At 36.4% G+C, this 20473-nt stretch overlaps 1 protein-coding gene and 1 long non-coding RNA gene across 8 annotated transcripts in view; both read left to right on the top strand.

The window, feature by feature from the left end:
• The window catches only part of LOC124363286 (insulin receptor substrate 2-B), a 66962-nt gene extending 51069 nt beyond the window's left edge, over positions 1 to 15893 (top strand). For all 7 annotated transcript variants that reach the window (XM_046818506.1, XM_046818507.1, XM_046818511.1 and 4 more), the window contains 8 exons: positions 543 to 714; positions 2400 to 2572; positions 4367 to 4509; positions 5883 to 5961; positions 6679 to 6831; positions 8019 to 8208; positions 8811 to 10670; positions 13362 to 15893. In XM_046818506.1, the coding sequence (XP_046674462.1) occupies positions 543 to 714; positions 2400 to 2572; positions 4367 to 4509; positions 5883 to 5961; positions 6679 to 6831; positions 8019 to 8208; positions 8811 to 10670; positions 13362 to 13566 (2975 nt within the window). In that variant the 3' untranslated portion in view covers positions 13567 to 15893. The remainder of the gene's footprint in view (positions 1 to 542; positions 715 to 2399; positions 2573 to 4366; positions 4510 to 5882; positions 5962 to 6678; positions 6832 to 8018; positions 8209 to 8810; positions 10671 to 13361) is intronic.
• Positions 15894 to 16135: 242 nt separating this feature from the next.
• LOC124363287 lies at positions 16136 to 19772 on the top strand. The gene is made up of 2 exons (XR_006922540.1): positions 16136 to 17184; positions 17223 to 19772. It is a non-coding gene; the product is annotated as an uncharacterized LOC124363287 (long non-coding RNA).
• Positions 19773 to 20473: the final 701 nt, after the last annotated feature.

Genomic DNA, 20473 nt, shown 5'->3' with positions numbered 1-20473 from the left:
GAGAATGTTTTGCTGGGATAGACCTTACAAAGTTCTTATAAGAAATGTGTTTAACTTTTATTGTACTGTATTTTTGTTCTTTAGTTTTTTTTAGTATTTGGTTGCCCTTGACAAATCTGCCATTGTACACCAAACAGTCCTGGATAAAAGTAGTTTATGTCTCTTAAAAAATGTCTCTATATTTCAGTAAATGTTACTGGCTTCTCCAGTGTTCTTACACAGTTTACAAATTGGGAGAATCGTTAATGCTATTTCTATACAATGTTTTTGACTAAGTCATGTTCAGTTAAAAATATTAGCTGACAACTTCATTAGATGAGGACAATTGATCGAGTTGAAAGAATAGAAGGATTTCATTGAGGTTTTCATTGTTATATGTTTGTCCGAAAATGTGATATCCTTTTAAATCAGTGATGGTTACATGGGGGTTTCCCAGGATTTTGCCTTTAACATCATTCTCTTGATTTTGAGTTGTAAGAATTAGCCACGGAAAGTGATTATATAATATAACTTGATGGATTATACTTACTTGGATGTTTCAGGTCTGACGGGGGTGAGAGATCGCTGTGATAGTTTGCCAGGGCGGGCCCGCACCACCAGTGAAGGGCCTCACCACCACCCAGCCCCCCGCCACCTGGCCCCTGCCCACCGCCCCCACTCCATGTACACCCGGGGCATATCGTACAGTCCTCCAGTTGGTTCCAGCCCTGTTAGGTACTGACTCAAATAGTTACATTTGAAATAGGGTGCACTCAATAGTAATATTTTACGAATTTTTAGTTGACCTCTTGAGAAGTAATCATGTTTAGGACGTAATTCTTTTTAACTGGTGGAGAAGTAGCTAATTTTACACTAAAATACAAGTAAAGTATTTATACTATGCTATTTTTATAAAATCGCTTTTATAATTATTGTACCATTAAAATATGTATTTTACCTTTGAAAGTTGAACTATTCGTTAAAAGTTAAGTTTGAGGAAACAGCCTTTGCAAACTAAACAGTAAAATAGGTGGGAACTGGAACAGTTGTATTCAGTAAACAATGTGAATGGCAAGCTGTCACCATAAATCATAATGCACTCTTGCAGAAAACCAAAGGCCATTTTAGTGTCACAATTTAATACAAGATAGCACCACTATTGACATGAAGACAAAGTAGAAGTCTCTAAATGCCTATTATTAGAGGAAATATAAACAATTATTAGTGCTTATATTGTCCAGTCCCATTCCAGTCGTAACTAGATTAATATTTTGGGTATAATTAGTAAAGAACAGAACAATAAATCAAAACGCTAATATTTCCTGATGAAAACGGCTTAAAATGTGATTACTCCTTTACGGTACATTATATGTAAACGTCTGAAGGCATGATTACTCATCTTCGGTACATTACATGTAAACGTCTGAGGACGTGATTACTCTTCTACAGTACATTATATATAAATGTCTGAAGGCGTGATTACTCCTCTTCGGTACATTACATGTAAACATCTGAGGACGTGATTACTCTTCTACAGTACATTATATGTAAATGTCTGAAGGCGTGATTACTCCTCTTCGTACATTACATGTAAACGTCTGAGGACGTGATTACTCTTCTACAGTACATTATATGTAAATGTCTGAAGGCGTGATTACTCCTCTTCGGTACATTACATGTAAACGTCTGAGGACGTGATTACTCTTCTACAGTACATTATATGTAAATGTCTGAAGGTGTGATTACTCCTCTTCGGTACATTACATGTAAACGTCTGAGGACGTGATTACTCTTCTACAGTACAGTACATTATATGTAAATGTCTGAAGGCGTGAGTACTCCTCTTCGGTAAATTACATGTAAACGTCTGAGGACGTGATTACTCTTCTACGATACATTATATGTAAATGTCTGAACATGTGATTACATGTAAACTCTATGGTACATTATATGTAAACTGCTCAAGATGTGATTACTCCTTTACGGTACATTATATGTAAACGTCTGAAGGCGTGATTACTCCTCTTCGGTACATTATATGTAAAGGTCTGAAGACGTGATTACTCCTCTATGGTGCATTATATGTAAAGGTCTGATGACGTGATTACTCCTCTACGGTATATTATATATAAACATCTGAAGTCGTGATTACTCCTCTACGGTATATTATATATAAACATCTGAAGTCGTGATTACTCCTCTACGGTACATTGTATGTAAACATCTGAAGCCGTGATTACTCCTCTACGGTACATTATATGTAAATGTCTGAAGGCATGATTACTATTTAAGCATAAAAGTTGGCAATACTTGAAGAGTTTAAACAAGATAAGTGATGGTTGAATCCAAAATTTTCATATCAAATCATAATTCCAAATATTACAAACTAGATTCCCAATTCTTGAGTTAATCTGTTACAGTCCTGCGTCCGGGGCATGTTCAATGACAGACTCTGCCGGCTCCTCACTGTCCATGGATGGAGATGGGGACCACTGGGCAGTGGAGGGAGAGCTACGCTACGGACACTCTCTCACACCTGAGGAACCTGTCATCATGGAGGAGAACTTGGACGACTATGCGGCCTGGCCTGCCGGTCGGTACAGAAATATATTTGCACATTGTGCATGTAAATGTAAGGTCACAATAAATGGAAAGGAACCAAAAATATTAACTTAAAGTATTAAATGGTAACAATAATGTTTACAGAGAACCTATAATTGAAGCACTAATGCTCTGTCACATAAAGCTTGATACTACACTCAAACAGCCTACAAACTATACATTCAGATGCCTTACTTCAGATATAGAAGAAATACCTTTGTAATTGAAGAAATAAAGGACAGTTTGTCCCCACGCTTAGTCCTAAAAGGACCTTTGCGCCTCCCTTATTTAAATTTGTGTCCTCAAAGTCCGAGGCTTTTGCAGAAGCCGGTCAGATTTGAGGGCTCCTGTTCTCTGATGTCCTTGGGGCTGAGGAGATATGCTTCCAGGAATATTTTCCGAGTTTCTAAGATGGCAGGACAGTCTAACCAAATATGCTCTGCTGATTCCTCTTCTGCAGAGTCTACATTCGTCAGTCTGACTAAGGCCCACCCTCATAAGATACGGGGGCCATGACCTGTCAACATCCCTAATATCAGTCTTATATCCTCCTTACTCTGATCCAAGAGAGCTGCCCACCCTTTATCATAAGGAGAGATAAACATTTTGGATAGTCTTAATCCTGAGGCTCTACTCCAATTAATGTTTTTCTTATCTTCTTTTCCCAAACTTTGACCAGAGCTTTACTGTTGGAGAAGGCTATCCTGCAGCCTGGCTCAGGCCCCACCATTATGGACTCCGTTCCCTTTTTGGCGAGAATGTCTGCTTTTACATTTCCATGAATGCCTTCATGACCCGGCACCCAACCGAGTGTTACTCTGTTATTCGTTGCCAGCCCAGCTAGCTCTGTCCTCAATTTGTGAGTTCCAAGTGAGCCTCTCATCCAGGATTATACCCAGATATTTCACTTCCGTTGTTTGGTTTATTCTGATTCCTTCCAGGACAGGTTGTGTAAGCTGGAACTTTCTTTTCCTGGTAAAGGTTATCATATTTGTTTTAGATGGGCTGATCCGTAGACTTTCCCCATGACACCAGTTGCTTATGAGGTTTAATTCTTCTTGAATTAGGCGTTCCAGCATGCCTTTGTTTTTTCCTTTGACCATAAGCACTAGGTCGTCCGCATAGCATAGTAGCCTTGTTCCCCTCTTCTCTACTTTGCTAAGAAGACCGTCTACCACCTTCGCCCACAGGAGACGGGACAGAACTCCCCTCTGGGGGCAGCCTTTCTGGGCCGTGATTGCGGCAGATTCGTCTCCGTACTTTGTCTTCACTTGTCTGGTTTTTAGGAGGGCTACTGTCCATTTGACTACATCTGAGGGAACTCAAAAACGTTCCTTAGCAGTCTCCATGGTATATGCAACTCGGTCGAAAGCTCCTTCAATGTCCATAAAGACGCTGACTAGGGCTTCCTTTTCGTTGAAGGTGTTCGCCACCGCTTCTACTAAGCTGTGGAGAGCGGTTGTAGTTGATTTACCTTCTATATAAGCGTTTAACGGTTATATAACGGTTTGGAATACCTAACCTTTTTTGGAGAATGGTTGTGAGTTACCCTACATAATTTAGAACCCTCATATGTTTATTTATAAACTACTGATACTAATTCAGATTTTATATGTGCACTTAATAACTTTCTATACTTGAGTCTGAATCTCTTTTCCAAGAGAAGGATATAGAAATTTAGACTAATGGTGTGCACCGTTATACCTCTTTATTGTTACAATTTATCACTTTTATATACATGATGTCAACTTTAGTCGATGAACTAACAATGTGGGTTTACCGACAGGAACCGGCGAGGATGAGAAGTTGAACAACTACATGTCGATGGAGCGCTCTCTGTGCCTGCCGATACACAACAACAGCAGTCTTACCAACCTGCGCAAGTATTCCCACAGTCTCACTGGCGTGAAGCAGAGCTCTCCGTCACAGGTTGGTACACCAAACAATCGAGCTGCTTAAGATATCATATCACGTACAAGTAAACGAGTATCGTATCACGTAGTTGTTAATGCTGTCTTAATAACTTTGATTAGTAAAAACCGTTTACTCGCTTGTAAAAGTGCAGTGAACAAGTTCATCATCTTTCAGTAGTGGGCATCAGGAGTCAATTTGCACTGTTTTGGTGGAGGTCCATTTTCTTGGAGGAAATTTCTTTACCTACTTAACACTTTGAGTGCTGGCCCTAAATAACATGTAACTCTGTAGAATGCTGGGCGTTTTTGGTGGTTTTCAAAAATTTATTTCAAAAAAAGTATTTAAGGTATAAGAAAAATACTTACGTGCCTTAATTCAGCTTACTTTCGTTTTTCTTTTAACGTAAGATTGTTAGTGTTTTTTCAAAAATTACACACAAGTTTCTTTTTTGAAAAAAAAAATTATTTTTTGAGACAGTTTTTTTATCTAACAAACTAAACTAAGCATATATACAATTATTTACAATGACCCATTTACAAATATAAACTGTCCTTTGAATAATACAAATTATGTTTTGTAGTTTTTTGAGAAAAAAACTATGCCGACATATTGATGCGTCGGCATCGGCATCACTTTCGCTGTCAGTACTGTTTTCAGCATCTGTAACATAATAATATATATATTATGTAAAATATGAATATATTTTCATTTTATTTATATGAATAGAATATTAGTTGAATAAAGTTAATTTATTATAATACAAATTATAGTTTGATTCACGAAAACTGATGTTTATGTGATAAATAGACTTATTCTTACCTGAAATATGTGTCTCATCTTCTTCCATGAAATCAGGATCGATGTCAGAATCGTCAAAAATACTATCAACACCAATAAAACTATCTTCATCTAACACATCACTGATCGCAACGTCGTTCAAGCTGCGAGAAGCCATGATTGCGACATCGACTGCCGGCTGCAACGAACGTCACGTCAGCGGCACGTAAACAAAGCGACCGAAGTTGCTTTGTCATCAAGCTCATTCAATACATCTGACACTTTCTAGCGGTGAATTGTGTTACTAAAAACCCAAATAACATTGTAGAGTAGGCAAAACCCGTTTAAATACGGACAATGTAATATAATACCAATTGAAATGACAACCACGTAAAACTACGGGATTAGCATTCTTCGGAAGTTTCGCTGTTCCGTAAAATTACGGGATTAGCACTCTTAAGTGTTAAATATAAAGTAGATTGTATGCCAATACAATGCAAATTGTCTTCTGAGAGTAGATAGAGTTTACTGTAGAGTGGAAGTAAAAGTGGTGCAGATTGCAGATGCTACTGTCGTAGAGTATAGTTATGATGATATTAAACTGTTTTCAGGGCTCGTTCATGGACGTGTACAGTCCGTGTGGTTCATCCCCTCTCGAGGCTTCTGGCGCCTATATGCCTATGAGCCCAGGTAGAGTCCTCTAAGCTTAAACTAGTTTCAGAGATTCGTAATAAACGGTAGTACATTTTGTTTATAGTATTTTTTTCCAGATACTTCAATCAATGAAGGAATTTTGAATAGCATTTTAGTTCTAGTAGTTAAAAAATATTTAATTGATAGTTGAACTGTTACTGAATATTTTGATATAGTGACTAACAATTTGTAATATACAATTCGGTTTGGTTTGTTTTTAATAACGTATTTTTATCATTATAATACAGTAAGAAACTAAAGGGTCTTTAAAGCATAAAATGGATAAGAACTCATTGTGTTATTAAACTGTACATTGTTTAAAAACTGGAAAGCTTAGTAGTAAAAATGTGAGCGTAATTCAGTAGAAAACTATAGATTAATATCCTTACCATGTTCCTATCTCCCCAGAGATAAACTGGATAGGTGGATAGAGTTTCAGTGCCTCTTCAATATTTGAAATGTTCTAAACAGTGGTTTTTATATTAAATCAGATGAGTTATAAATTAGTATTTGTATTCTATTATTTCAATACACACACGCACATGTAGTAAATTGTGAAGATGTACAGGTACAGAGTAGGTGTACTTAGGCGTTTTACACATTAATTGAAGAAAAGAATGAAGGAGAAATGGTAATAGATTTTTTCAAATGTAAATTCTATAAAAATGTATTCCATAAAGTTTTCTCTTTGAGTAAGAGCAAGACGTGTTGCAGGAGATACAAGAGTGCTGTATAACCGCCAGCCCCAGTCCGCCAACCACTCCCGAGGTAGCAGTCTGGCAGAGGAAGGCTACGTACCCATGGCTCCTGGGTCCCAGGACGCCTACGTGGACATGGACCATGGCTCACAGTCTGCTCGCAAAATAGGTACTAAAATCAGAGTGAACTCTCGTTGGTTTGTTCCTTAGACCGTAGATCAAATTACGAGAACCGTGTCAGGACTAAGAGCAGGGCTACCAGGGTTTCTTCTGTTTTCGATTTTTGGTATTCTTGTTTCTGGTACTGACTCAGTTTTTACGTGATCTATAGAAAACAACTCTACATAATTACAGTGACAAGGTTTCAGTACCCTTTAAACTGATACAGAGAAAAATCAGTAGTTATCAATTTAAGCAACGATACCAATTGGAAGATTCACATATTATTTAAAAGTGGTGTAGAAAGTAATTAATATCGTTGTAGCTCCATATCAACCACAGTAAAATGTGATGGTTTTTGCTTTTGTTGTGAAATAAAGCATTCATCTTATATCGTATTACAGCACATGTGCTATGTATATTAGTTACATCATACTATGAATAGACTCGGTTTAATTTTTCAAGTATTAGTCTTTTGAGGGAGACTATCAATGCACTATATTTTATTCTAAAATTAGACAACTCCCATATTTTGAACAAACTATTAGGTATAAGTATGAATAAATAATTATAAATGCCTTTTTTTGTTCTCTTAGGACAAGAAGCTTATAAATTGCACTTGGTCCTATAAGAACCTTAGCGCTGCTTCCGGAGTGACAGGATATTCAGGATGGGTAAGGTTAGGGGGTAGGGGCCGCCTCCTATCGAGATCCATGAGGAAGAATTAGGGCACTAATCTCAAAGTCATGTCTCCCCGGAAGAAGGGGAGGCCAACTCTGAACCAGCCTCTCCAGTCAAAGCAGGCAGGGGGTGGCACACCCTTGTTGGGGCTAGCAAGAACCTCTGAGGTTAGGGAACAAACCCCACCAACTCCAACAGCCATCTCCAGACCAGACCTATTGAATTGTCCTTGAACCCCAGAATCTCAACATCTTTATAAGGTTGCCCAGATTTAAGTGACACATCGGTTTTTGCTGTGCTCAGTGGTGGGTTCAACTGGAAGGTATAAACCAGTCAGAAGTGATTCCTGCTGGGTATGTTAATTCAAACATAAGTAAATCTGTAATAGGTAAAAGAGAACATATTGGATATAGTAATTGTTTATATATTTTATGAACTGAATGAATTGTTATTTTTGGTAATACTGTGAACTGGTGAAACTGAGAATCAACTTCAACCCCAGTGATTGGTCCACAGGAGACGTGTCGTCAGGTAGCAGCTGCTCTCTAACGTCTGGCACTCCCTCAAATGACCTGCGGTTCTCGGAGTACAACCTGGAGCGAGTATCATCACTTATCAGCCAGGACGATGGGCCGAGTGAGCGACCGGCCCGAGCGTACAGTGTGGGCTCTAGACCTGTCAACATCAACAACACCACGGCTAACAGGTGAGGTCCTCACACAGTCATCTATCAGTCTCTGGAATTAGATGCAAAAAAGTGCTTAGGGATTGTGCTCCAATTAGATTTCCAATAAAACATATTGAAGATGGCCCACTCAAAAATTTGGTGATTATCTACATATGATGGCCGGGTCATTATTTCTTCTTCTTAACCCTTTAACTTCCAACCCACTTTGGAGTTCGCTTCAGCTGTAAAGTGATACACATCAGTCTCTAGTAGTGTACAACTGCTACAAATCCACAGTAGTGCTGTTTAATTACTACTACACTCTGATGGTCAACTACGTAACTATCACGAAAGCAAATAATGCAATTTTACCTGGACGTTAGAAACAGAACGTTATTGTTTTCTAGTATTTTCAATTGTGTTTTTGAAGTTGCTCTATTGCATGTTCTCAATTTGTCATCCACGAACTGACGAGACGATTCAAGAGATTAAAAAATCAATTACGTGTTTTGCATACTGTATGGCAACAGCTTGAAATTTCATACAGTGACTATGTACCAAAGGTAATTGAGGTTTGGCAATTCAATTACTTAACAGAATCGGTTTCAGTGTACTTGTAATGAGTTGTCGTTATGTTTCAGAAATGAGGCTGTGGCGCAGAGTGAACCTCAGCGAGTGCGGGCATTCTCTGTGGGTTCGACGGTCCCCAGGGCTCGTGGTGTGCACCCTCATCTCACAACCCCGACTCGCCAGTCGTCCCATTCCTCCGTGGAGCCCTCTGAGGACCTCATGGAGCTGGACTTCAGCAAGAACAAGTCTCGTACCCGCAACAAAAACATCTTCAAAAAACCGACAACATCAGTGAGTTCGGAGAGATTGACTCTACCGTCCTCTGCAGTGTCATCTGCCGCTTCATCTTACTCTACTGCTGAAGGAAGTTATATGGAGATGTCTCCAAGATCATCTCCGAAACCTTCCGACCTGGATGTGGACGTGACACACCTGGCTCCTTCACCGCCTAAGAATAGCAGATTTTCAAGCATCATTGGACGTTCTCCTCCTAAGACTAGTTATCCGTTTGAAAGAAAAATAGGATTCTTGTCATCTTCCCCTCCGATTAATCCCACTTCCTCTCCACTCTACAGAGTACCTGAGGCAGATTCTGGGTACGTCGATATGACAACAGGATCCAGAGATGATTTGAACATAGAAGAGCCGACCTTCAACAACCTCAGTAGTTCCCCCTGTGCTTCTTCCCTATCAACAGCATCATCTGCAGCAACTGTCACGTACAACCCTATCAGTTGCGCTAGACAGAACTCCCCCCTCAGAAATGATGAGTACCTCGAGATGAGACCCGGAGGCGAGGCTAAGCCGGTGTTACCAAAGTCGTCTCAGCCAAGGGTAGAAACATTCCCAATCAACGAGACTCGTCCTCATCAGTTCATCAAAATCAATCCAACACCTGCAATCAAACAACCGCTACTCACCTCTCAGAATCTCATACGAGCGAGAGGTTCCTTGCAGGAAGATTATCTGGACATGAGCCTCAAGAGGAAGAAGTCTCTGATCGAAGATAACAACAATACTAAGATCGTTGCCGGGCGAACCGAACCGGTCGACACACCCAAGAAAGCCCCTGAAGGATACGTAGAAATGTCCTGGTCGGGAAATAAGTCTCAGAGAAAACCATCTTTAGAAGGAGGAAAAGGAGAGGCTGAAAATTACATGAACATGAGCGGCGCAAATTGTAACAAACGGGACAGAAGAGGAAGTCGGAAAGACCGTAACCGATACAGTTCTCAACCTATTGCAATTCAAACTTCGAACAAGGAGGGGCAAACGAGTAGTCCGTTCAGTGGACGAAAACATTCAACCGGAACACCTCCTAAGATACCTTGCTACCTCCCACTGAACAGTTTCGGCAGCTCCTCTCCTTCCTCTAGTCCGTACTCGTCCCTGGGTAGGACTAGGGGCCGGAAGACAGCTAGGAGAGACAGCAAGGAGTCGATGACCGGCAGCGGCGTGACAACTCCCTCAGGGTCCACCACAACGATATTCCCGCTCAACTTGAACAGCCCGGGCTCGCCCATGAAACCCTTCACAGCCAAACAAGAATACGAACTTTCTATGTGTCCTGTGGACGCCTCTAGTGGCACAGTGAAGTTAGCCCAGCCCCAGGACACACAGACCAGTGCGAAACCCGTGATCGTCGACCAAAGTGAAAATGAGTACGTCAACTTCGCACCGGGTAGCACCAGTGAAGTGCCTCCTGCCACTGTGGAGACCGCCCAGGTGGACGCAAGGAAGCCGTCTGTAGAGAGACTGGTGACTGACTTGTCCAACCTGTCGTTGGCCGGTGTGGAAGACACAGTGAATACAAGACTGAGTGAACCGACTGCCAGTGAGGTGTCGAGCGAGAGTGTGGCTACAACATCGAATGCGGGGAAGAGCAGTGAGCCGGTCGTCGTGTCTCGAACCTCCTCAGTTAGCAGTGTCGGGTATGTTGGTAATGAATGTTTAGTTAAGTAAAGAGTTGCCATGTATCCTAATTTTTCAAATTTTTTTTTTTTGCTGAGAAAGGAATATTGATTATTATTATACAAATAAAATCATACATTATTTACAAATCTTCAATAATTTGCTAATTAGGATGTCTATTTATGGTTTTTGTATGACAGAAACATAAGCAGGGATTTGTGTACTACTAATCAATTAATAATTAATGACATGGCTAACTCCACACATTCAATAGAATCCGATCCTGTGTTGAATATTCAACTCATGATGAATCCTAATAGTAGTTCTAATGTTTTAATGATTCTGAATGTGTTAAAAAATTGTATTAGAAGAATCGTGGTTTGACAAATTGGCTGTGAATTTTTCAAAATTATTTCTTAACAAGCGCCTCCAGTGTTAAGTAAAACAAAACGTGTGTACAAAGTTTCACGTAAATTCATTCTATAGTTTTGTAGATTTTGTGATGAGTCAGTCTGTGGTATATGGCATCCTTGTATCTTACTACATTGATAGGTCTGCATGAAATGCTGTATATATTGTTCATATTCAAGAGAGTACATAATAATACTGTGTTCCACAGTATAACTGGTATTCCTTGGTTTGTTTGTGGTGCCCAGAATGTGGCTCCAACACAGTTTTTCTACTTATACAGTCAAGATTTCTCCTATAAATCCATATTTATATTGTTCTCTTTTGCTAATTTCCTGCTGAAGCCACCATGTTGCTAACAGATGCTCCAGAAGCTTCCCAACACTAACCGGAAAGCATTGGGTGTTCTGTAAATAATTTTACTCTACATAGATGGATATGTACAACTAATTAATCATAAAGAAATCAATTTTGTTTCATTTCTCGGCTTTGCTAAATTATTAAGTTTTTTACTTTTTTTATTTAAATTTGGGGTAATATAACACTAAAAGATCAGCAAACACACCTTTGTAAAGCAAAATTGTCACTTAATTAAAGTAGTACAAATAATGTCAACTCCAAAATTTTAATTTTTAATACCTAAGGATGTCAATAAAATTGAATTCGAATTCAAACATTTTCGGCCCAATAAAATGCCATTTAGCTAGTAACTGGAGTAAGACTTGTAGAACAATCTTTCTGATTTCTAATTTTCATATGTTGGATTGTCAGTTTGATTTGCATTCTGTGGTACTTGTACTGTAGCCATTCATGTACCATCTTCATTTACTCCAATTTTACTTATGGTACTAATTATTGTATTATACAAGTACCTGTACTTATAAATATTAAAGGTCAACCGCGTGTCTGAACCATTAAATTGTATTCTCTAATCTTGTTATTACTTCGTGGAACAACATACAAAATCGCTATCCCAGAGTCCTTAGCCTATTTAGATTTGCATAATCACCCTGCACCATGAATCATTGTTCCAGGAAACATGTTCAATAGTGTATCGACAAGGATGTAGGCCAATTAGTTTTCTTGTTTATTTTTTAAAATCTAATTACAGTAGAACCGAATTAACCCTCTCCCGCTCTCAAGGCATGAATCAGCACGGCCACGACATAGCCACTGCAGCCTAAATGGCACAGATCGGCACGCACTGCTTTATCTACTAGAACCGATAAGTGCTGCTCTCGAGTAGCAATAGTTTGTACTACTACTACAGGTTGTTTGCTATCAGGAGACCATTTACTTTACTTTTACAGTAGATTTATTCCATTATTTTGCTATTTGTATTAGTTGTGCGGAAACAATGGCGGGTTGTAGTCGTACACTTCATGACAGTGAAATCAATCTCGTTATTAGTAGTGATTGCGACGATTCAAGTGAGTGTAGTGATGTACCAGAGCCTTGTGAAGTGGTTGGTGGCATTGAGGATGTAGTTCGGAGTGATCACAGTGGCAGGGGGCAGTGACGGCGAGCCAGACATTGACCTTCACCAAGTAACTGCACAACAAACAACCCGGCGCCCAGCTGTCCGTGTGCCCCCTCCCTGGTCTCGTACAATCAACTTCATTGAACCAATATATAGTAAAATAATTAATATATATAATTATAGTTAATTACAATGACAGAACGTATGTAAGTTCAGACGCCGCGTATTTTGACCGAGCGCGACCGGCAGAGCGAATTAATTGAGGTTACAAACACCGTGAGCGCCTGGAAACAATGCGAGCGGGAGAGGGTTAAAGGGAGGCGGAGTGCAATTATTTGGGATAATCAGTTTTTTTGGTTACCCGATTGCATCTACAAATAACATATTTAGAAAGGATGTGTAGGGGAAATGAATTACGTACTAACAATTTGTGTAAGCTATACTTTTGGAATCGTGACAGTAATATTGGTGTGGAGGCAGGTGCTGGTCATCTGAGGGACATCTTATTTATCCAACCAGTTGGTATAGCTGTGTTATGCACGTGCCCACTTGTCTGCTAGGATGCGCAGCGTTCTGTTGTTTTATAGAAAATTTTGCTCAGTTAATCGTTCTTGGAACCACTTCGTTTGACCCAATTTCAGTTAATCAGGGTTTTACTGTAATTATAAACATGATTTTTTTATCCTTTCTGTCAAAGAATATTGAGTGTGATCCATTACATAGTTTATGTATATATATATATATATATATATATATATATATATATATATATATATATATATGTATGTGTGTGTGTAAGTTGACCAATTTTTTACTTATTCAGGGAGAAGGAGATTCAATACGCTTCACTGGACTTGGTGAGATCGAGTTCGGAGGACGACAGCGGTCAGGCCAGGAGTCTTAAGTCACAGACATCGCTGACCGAATCTTCGTCGACCTCCACGCCGAGCCCTAACGTAGCGGCCGACAAGACCTTCACCTACGCGGAGATCGACTTTGCGGCCAGTCAAAAACTGCTACGCCACTAAACCGCGTAAACACGTAGCTCTACTGAACGTTTGGTGCCATTTTGTTGTTCCTCAGTTTGACGAGTCACTGCTCACTTTTATACACGTATCGTCTACATTTATTACGTTTTGGAGTAACTTCTTTTTTTAGCAGTATATGAACCATCACGAGTGAATTTTACACTTATTTATATGATATAGTTGTTAATTTGACTGTATATTGGTATTGTAGGTTATTTAGTGTCATAAAACACTCATTAATGCCTTTACAACTGGTAACAAACCTTGTCCATTTGTACTTTTATATGAGTTTTATGATGAAAGTATTTTTAAAAGAACATTTTATATAAAATTGTCAACTCTTTCAAGGATTTTACAACACTTTTACCTGATTCTTATGAATATTTTATTTACATTTTTAATTGCTTTTATCGCTTGATTATACGTGTCAAAGTAATTTTGTAACACCAGAAACAGTATTTTAATTTATACACTTATTTTAATTGTTTTTATTTTATACTATGTACAGACTTGGAATTTGAAAGAGTTGAAAAGTAAAATTTTGAAATATTGAATTGAATTTTGTACAGTGGACTTATATGCAATTCAAAGTTGTTTTACCAAAGTTCCAAAATAATTGTTATTGTTAAATGGAATCAGCTGTTAAGATTTTTTGTTATGTTGGTCTGTCCTAAAATAAATGTTATTTTTTTAATTAACTAAGCCAAATTCTTATCCCTGCAATTAGGTGTACATTCATCTTAACATGATTTTTAATTGCAGAGTCTAAAATCATTTAAATACTTGTGAACATCGCTTACGTCAAATGCCTGTGACGGTGATATGCATTTCTTTTATTTAAACAACTATTTATTATTATCAAAACTCCTACATTACTATTGCGTATCCAACTCGATATTTCCTCTTCTATTGTAATGTTTGGAATTAATATAGTTTTTTATGTGATTTGACAGAATTTGTTTCATACTTTCCGGAATCAGACTTTATACACTCAGGTATGCATAAAGGACAATTATGCATGACAATAATTGCAACTTGAACACTTTGAGTGCTGGCCCCAGATTTCATGCTTTAAAAACTTCATAGTTTTAGTGATTTTCAAACAATCCTTTCAAAAACTATTAAATGTAAATACAAAATAATTACATACGTGTATTAGTCTTGTTTTCTTTTTTCTCTTGATCTATAAAATTCTGTTGTAAATTAAATTATATTAAAAAAATGTTAACAGTTCTTTTACTACAAACAGTCTAAACCAAACATATTAGATTTATTTTACAATGTCTTATTTGAACAAAGCAACTGTCCATTGATTTAGTACAAATGTGTTACACTTTTTTTAGTTTTATTTAACGTAGTAGACTTAAAATTTTTTTTTGCAAAGTGGGATTTTTCACGAAAATGGTACGAATGTGTAGGAATGCGTAAATGTATTGATTTACGATCATCAGTAGTGATGTAAAATACCCAGGTATAAGTAAGGGTGAAAACCAAATTTCCATAAATACCCGGGTATGTTTAATTCAAATTATAGCCTCGGAGTAAGTAGAACATTGGGAAATGTATGGAAACCCATTTTGTTAGAGTTGTTACAACACTAGAAATGTATTTAAATTAACATTTGGGACTTAGCACTTAAGTTAAACAACTATGAAATAGAATTAAATAGGTTTATAACCCCCTGTAACCTGAAAGAGTTCCAAAAAATGCTTTAGAAATGAAAAGTGCATTTTGATTCGTCTACTGTCTTATTAGCAAGCTGTTTTCAAATATTAAAACTGAAGCTTTGTTTAAAGTATTTGAAAATTTTTATTATAAATAAAAGCTAACTGTCGTTACCTAGTTGATTGAACATTAGCAAATCCTATCACTCTAGGAGTTAGAAAGATTTCATTTCTTTCTCTCTGTAGACACTGTATCTTGAGAACGAATTTACCCATAGACTTACTGAACATAAATCTTCATCTCTGTATATGCAACATCGAATTCAGTGATAGTGCATGTCACTCCAAAGGATTTTACTGAGCGCAAAAGCGAACATTTTTACATTTGTTTAATTGGTAACCATGATAGCGAGGATAAACAAACTGAGTACAGTTATTTTAAACTTTAAAATTTAATATAGTAACAGATGTAATGAGGTCGTTTTTTTTTTGTAAGACATTCATTACATTCCGTTGGGTACTCAGATGTATCGGTTTGTTTGTTATTATTTCATTTACATCATTGTAGTACACATACAATTAAAAGACAAACATTTCTATAAAAAATGTGGGAAAACAACATATAGAATAACAGGGATGCTACAGGTCAGGGAAATCAGGGAAGTCAGGGAAAAAAACAGGACTGGAAATCAGGGAAAAGTCAGGGAATCCGGTCTCAAGTCAGGGAATTTCGACGTTGGTCAGGGAAAAATATAAAATTCCTTTACACAAATAAATTTACTGCCGCCATTAAGTCAATCTTTTTGTACGTATTAAACTGTGTTCACTTTATTTTTTGCTTTTTTATATTTGCCACCCTCTGTTAGCCTCAACACCGCTTTTTTCCACCCATTAATTGCCAAAAACCCTGGGGATTGCGTTGAAAAAAGTCAGGGAAAAATGAAAAATTTGGTCTGGAAATCAGGGAAAAGTCAGGGAATTTCATTATTGGACTCCTGTAGCAACCCTGAATAAAAATTAAAATAATATGCTAAGACATTACATGGCAAAAACAATAGATATATGAGGCTTTAATTATCTGTCATAACATTTATAAATAATCAATTTTACATAACCAAAATTGAAATGATTTATTTCGACATAGACAAGATACGAGTTTGGTAATGGGGCATGAAAAGAAAGCCTATAAGTCGAAAATAAATTGAGCAATAAACTTGAAATTTTATATATTTTGCCTAGCTATTGCTAAGGGTCCTGGCAATATTGTTCTTTAATCTGTCTGTCTTTTTGTATTCCGCTAGATAAGTATACAATACCACTGCAATGAAATGATACGAAACTTTATACAATTCATCAGCATAAATTATAACAATAAAAAGATTTTTTCCCAAAATTTTACCTTAGTTTAAGAAAATAACCATTATAAAGCATTTAAAGAAATGAGAAAGACTATAGCAGTGAAAAATATTATAAATACCTTAAAAGTACCCTGACGTACTTTTCTTTAACTTTGAGGGATAATTGTTTTTAATTTCAATTGAAGGTTTCAGATGACTATGTTTTAATCATAGTTTGCTCAACACTTTATCAAAACAATAAAAAGTGTTGTATAAAGCTCAAAACTAAAGATGCCCAATTTATATTTTCCTTCCCGCTGGGTATTACACCACTAACCATCGGAAAGCTAATTGGACTGGGTGTGCGTGAAAATTAATCAAAAACCACTGCTATAGTTCTATTAACATTTCGTGTTATGATGCGAGGTGTGGCGTGCCCTGTTATACGGTCTAAGTGTAAAACCGGTACAGCTTTAAAAAAAATGTTTGATTTTATTTCTTCCAAGAAATAGAAATTAAAGCACAATATTTTTTAAATTTCTAAATGCAAGCTTTTTGAACCGATGCCAAATTTTCTTCAGCGCTTAAAGGGTTAATACATCGCAAACATTCTAGCAGTGAATTGTGTTCCAACATATCAATACCACATAGTAAGCTGAACCCATAAAAGTATGGATTAAGTAGCACAATTCAGTCGAAAATGTCAATCATATAAAAGTATGGGATTCCCGTCCTTCACGAGTTTGCTGTTCTGTAAAAATACAATAGCCGTACTCAAAGTGTTAAATACCCCAAATAAATATAGATGAAATTGTGTTAAAAATGAGTTTTCGAGCTATGAAAACATAATTATTACTAAAGTAATGTATATTTCATAAATATCTTAATTTGTATTCATCCCTGACTAATTTTCAAAAACATAACCACATGGTATATTTTAATTACATCATGTGCTTAAAATTGTATTTAACGATACATGTTCATTATTTATTCAATATTTTTGGTTAGTTTTAGCGGAAATAATTTTTCATAAGGGGAAATGGAGCTTTTCCTGAAAGGTAGCAACAAAGTCACAAGCGACAAAAACATGAGTGGTAGCAGGAATTGTATGGAAAGTTGAACCATTATAATTGACCATAATTATAATTTTTTTAAGCAGTGAAACACATAATTTAATTAGATATTATTTTACATTAAAATTATAAAAGATTATTTATAATATTAATATTATTTCAATCTTCAAAGTAAAGAAAATTCTTAAATTTGTTTTAAGTTTTCACTAAATATTGACTACCGAAAATCAGAATTTGATTAAAAATGTTCCTTATTTTAAATTCATAAGAAATTAACTGCCAGGGTTGATTTATTCTATTTATCTTGTCACTTAAAACCACTTTTTGAAGTCTAATTTTTTAAGATCAATTTATCGTTTATGAAAACTTCGAATAGAACTGCCTAATATGTTGTACAATCGAGTGATTTTATTAGAATTAACTTTCAGTAGAATGTCGTAATTGGGTCCTAGCAAATTTCATAGTGTATATATACGTCTATATTTGACATGAAGGGTTACGGAATGGAGAGACCCGTATCAAGCAAGGTTTGTTACGCAAATTGTATATATTTATCACTGTTGTTGTTAAGATATGTTATAAAGCTGTTGAGTAGAGTAGGGATTCATAGCTTCCAAAGCATCTGTCATATCCACAGCATCGCGTCGTTTAACATCGAGAAGGCGTTGGTCTGTTTATTTTTACATTTTGTTGTGTTTTACCACTTGTTTATTTCGTTCACAGACAGACAGGAAGCCAAGCTCCTCCATAGAACTTTTGTGTAAATCTGCAGTGTTGATTATTATAGATTTTTAAGCAATATGTTGAAGATTTGTTAGTTATTTGATTTTACACAGAATAAATAAATATAAATGAAAGTAATGCATTGTTTGTGGTTTGCCAGATACCAAGAGAAAGCTAAAATCTGAGATATTGTGTAATAAGTAATAAGGAAATCAGATGATAGTGTTATGATTATAAGCTAATGCCTACTCTTAGTTATCGTATAAGAATATTCAAAAATAAAATAAAAACAATTCTGATGCCTTTAGCTGGGCTGTCAAGCCCATCGTTATGATCAAATGAATAAATGTAATAATTCTAGGTAAAGTAAACGAAGGCATCTTGGTTGTTTTCTCAGCTTCAAATATAATTATTTATTAAGCAGTTAACCTAGTCACTGTTTATAATAGGGATAATCAGAGTTTACAGCCGCAGATGTTATTGTCCTGGGTCCTCATTTAAGAATTTGTTACGTCAGTCATCGTTCGAGACAACCGTACAAAAGTACTTAAAAAGCTTTAAATTTTTAGATAAAAGTAAATTACTTTTTATGTGTATATATTTTAAGTACTTGGTTTGAGTTTAAATTTTAATTCTGAAACTTAAATTATTGGTGTGATAAATATAATTGAGACATGAAAACACCAGTGAATGAAATCGTATAGGTTAAATAACATTTTTTGTTGGGTTTTAGCTTTTTTAACTTGAAATGTGTATACCTGTGAATTAAAAACTTTTTAACGTAACCTAAGATTTTTTTAATGAAATGTCTATACAATGGGAAATACCTACTCTACAAGTGTGTTAGTTCAAATTGTGTACATTTTACTACATCTTAAGGAGCCATTATTGTAACTGTAGACAGTTAAAATATCCTGTATAAAAATGTTATGAGTGATTTTCCTTTCATGAAGCTCGTGTTGTATTAATTTCTAGACAATTTTGTACACGTTACACGATGTATATGTTACAATAAATACTGGTCGAGTGGTTAAACCGTGTATATTACCGGATAGTTATATCAGAATCATACATAAATCTTTGTTAGATCTGTTTTCTATATTTTTTCTAGATCACTCATAATACAGAGCACATGTTCCTGCTACATCTTGACAACAACATTGTATTATTATTTGTTCGTGTTCGGTTGTTAAGTATGTATTATTGTACAAAGTACGATTATGTATAGTGGAGGTTATGTATAGATTATGTACACCACAGCTGTTTTAATGGCCAATTTGTACAATGTTATCTAAATTTGTAAAAGTTACAAGAAAGGCGTCAGGCTAAGTCGCATCACTACATTTGGCCTTAACTGGTGTAGTCTGGGCTTTCCATGCATCAATAAATACAGTTTTCTTTACACTTTACTATTGTGTTTTATTTTACCTCTATTAGTAAAATATTTACTATCCAAAACAAGTTGATACAAAAGCGCTTGACATTGGTACGTTATTGGTAGGATAACGTCCCAAACTTAGTGTTTTAATGTGTAATACAAATATCTGAGCATTGTTGGACAGCTGAGCGTATGTTGGCAGAATCGAGAAAGCACGTACACAGCTAAGCATACGTTGGCAGTTTGTGCGATTGCAATCTTTTGTAACTTTGTGTTGTGTATAAAAGTTGTACTGAATAAATGTTGTTACCAATTGATATTCTGGTTTATTGAAGTATTTGGACACTGAAAGGATCAATAAAGAATGCAGAGTAAAATTTTTATGTCAAAAAATAATTGTTAACACATGTTTTAATATTTAACTTTTTTAGTGCTACAGAGTTGCTGTGGTAAATTCTATAATTTAGTGAAAATATACGGATCACATCCCTTAACCCTTTCAGTCCCAATCTCCGGGTAACTGGACATTTTGAAAACATGCATAAATTGCCAACGTCTGGTTCACCGGACAAAGTATTGTCATCATAATCATTCTTTCATTGTTCAACCATTACATAAGGAGTTTCACCAGGTTTAACACAAAATTTAATTGAAGTATAACGCTGCTAGTGTTTGTTATTAATTTTTGGAACGCAAATCAAAAACTTGTTTTGGTAGAAGTTTGTTTACAAC

This window comes from Homalodisca vitripennis, chromosome 5 (genome assembly GCF_021130785.1).
Source record: "Homalodisca vitripennis isolate AUS2020 chromosome 5, UT_GWSS_2.1, whole genome shotgun sequence".
NCBI lineage: Eukaryota > Metazoa > Arthropoda > Insecta > Hemiptera > Cicadellidae > Homalodisca > Homalodisca vitripennis.
Note: the sequence above shows the minus strand (reverse complement) of the source record. Positions and strands in the feature narration are given on the sequence as shown.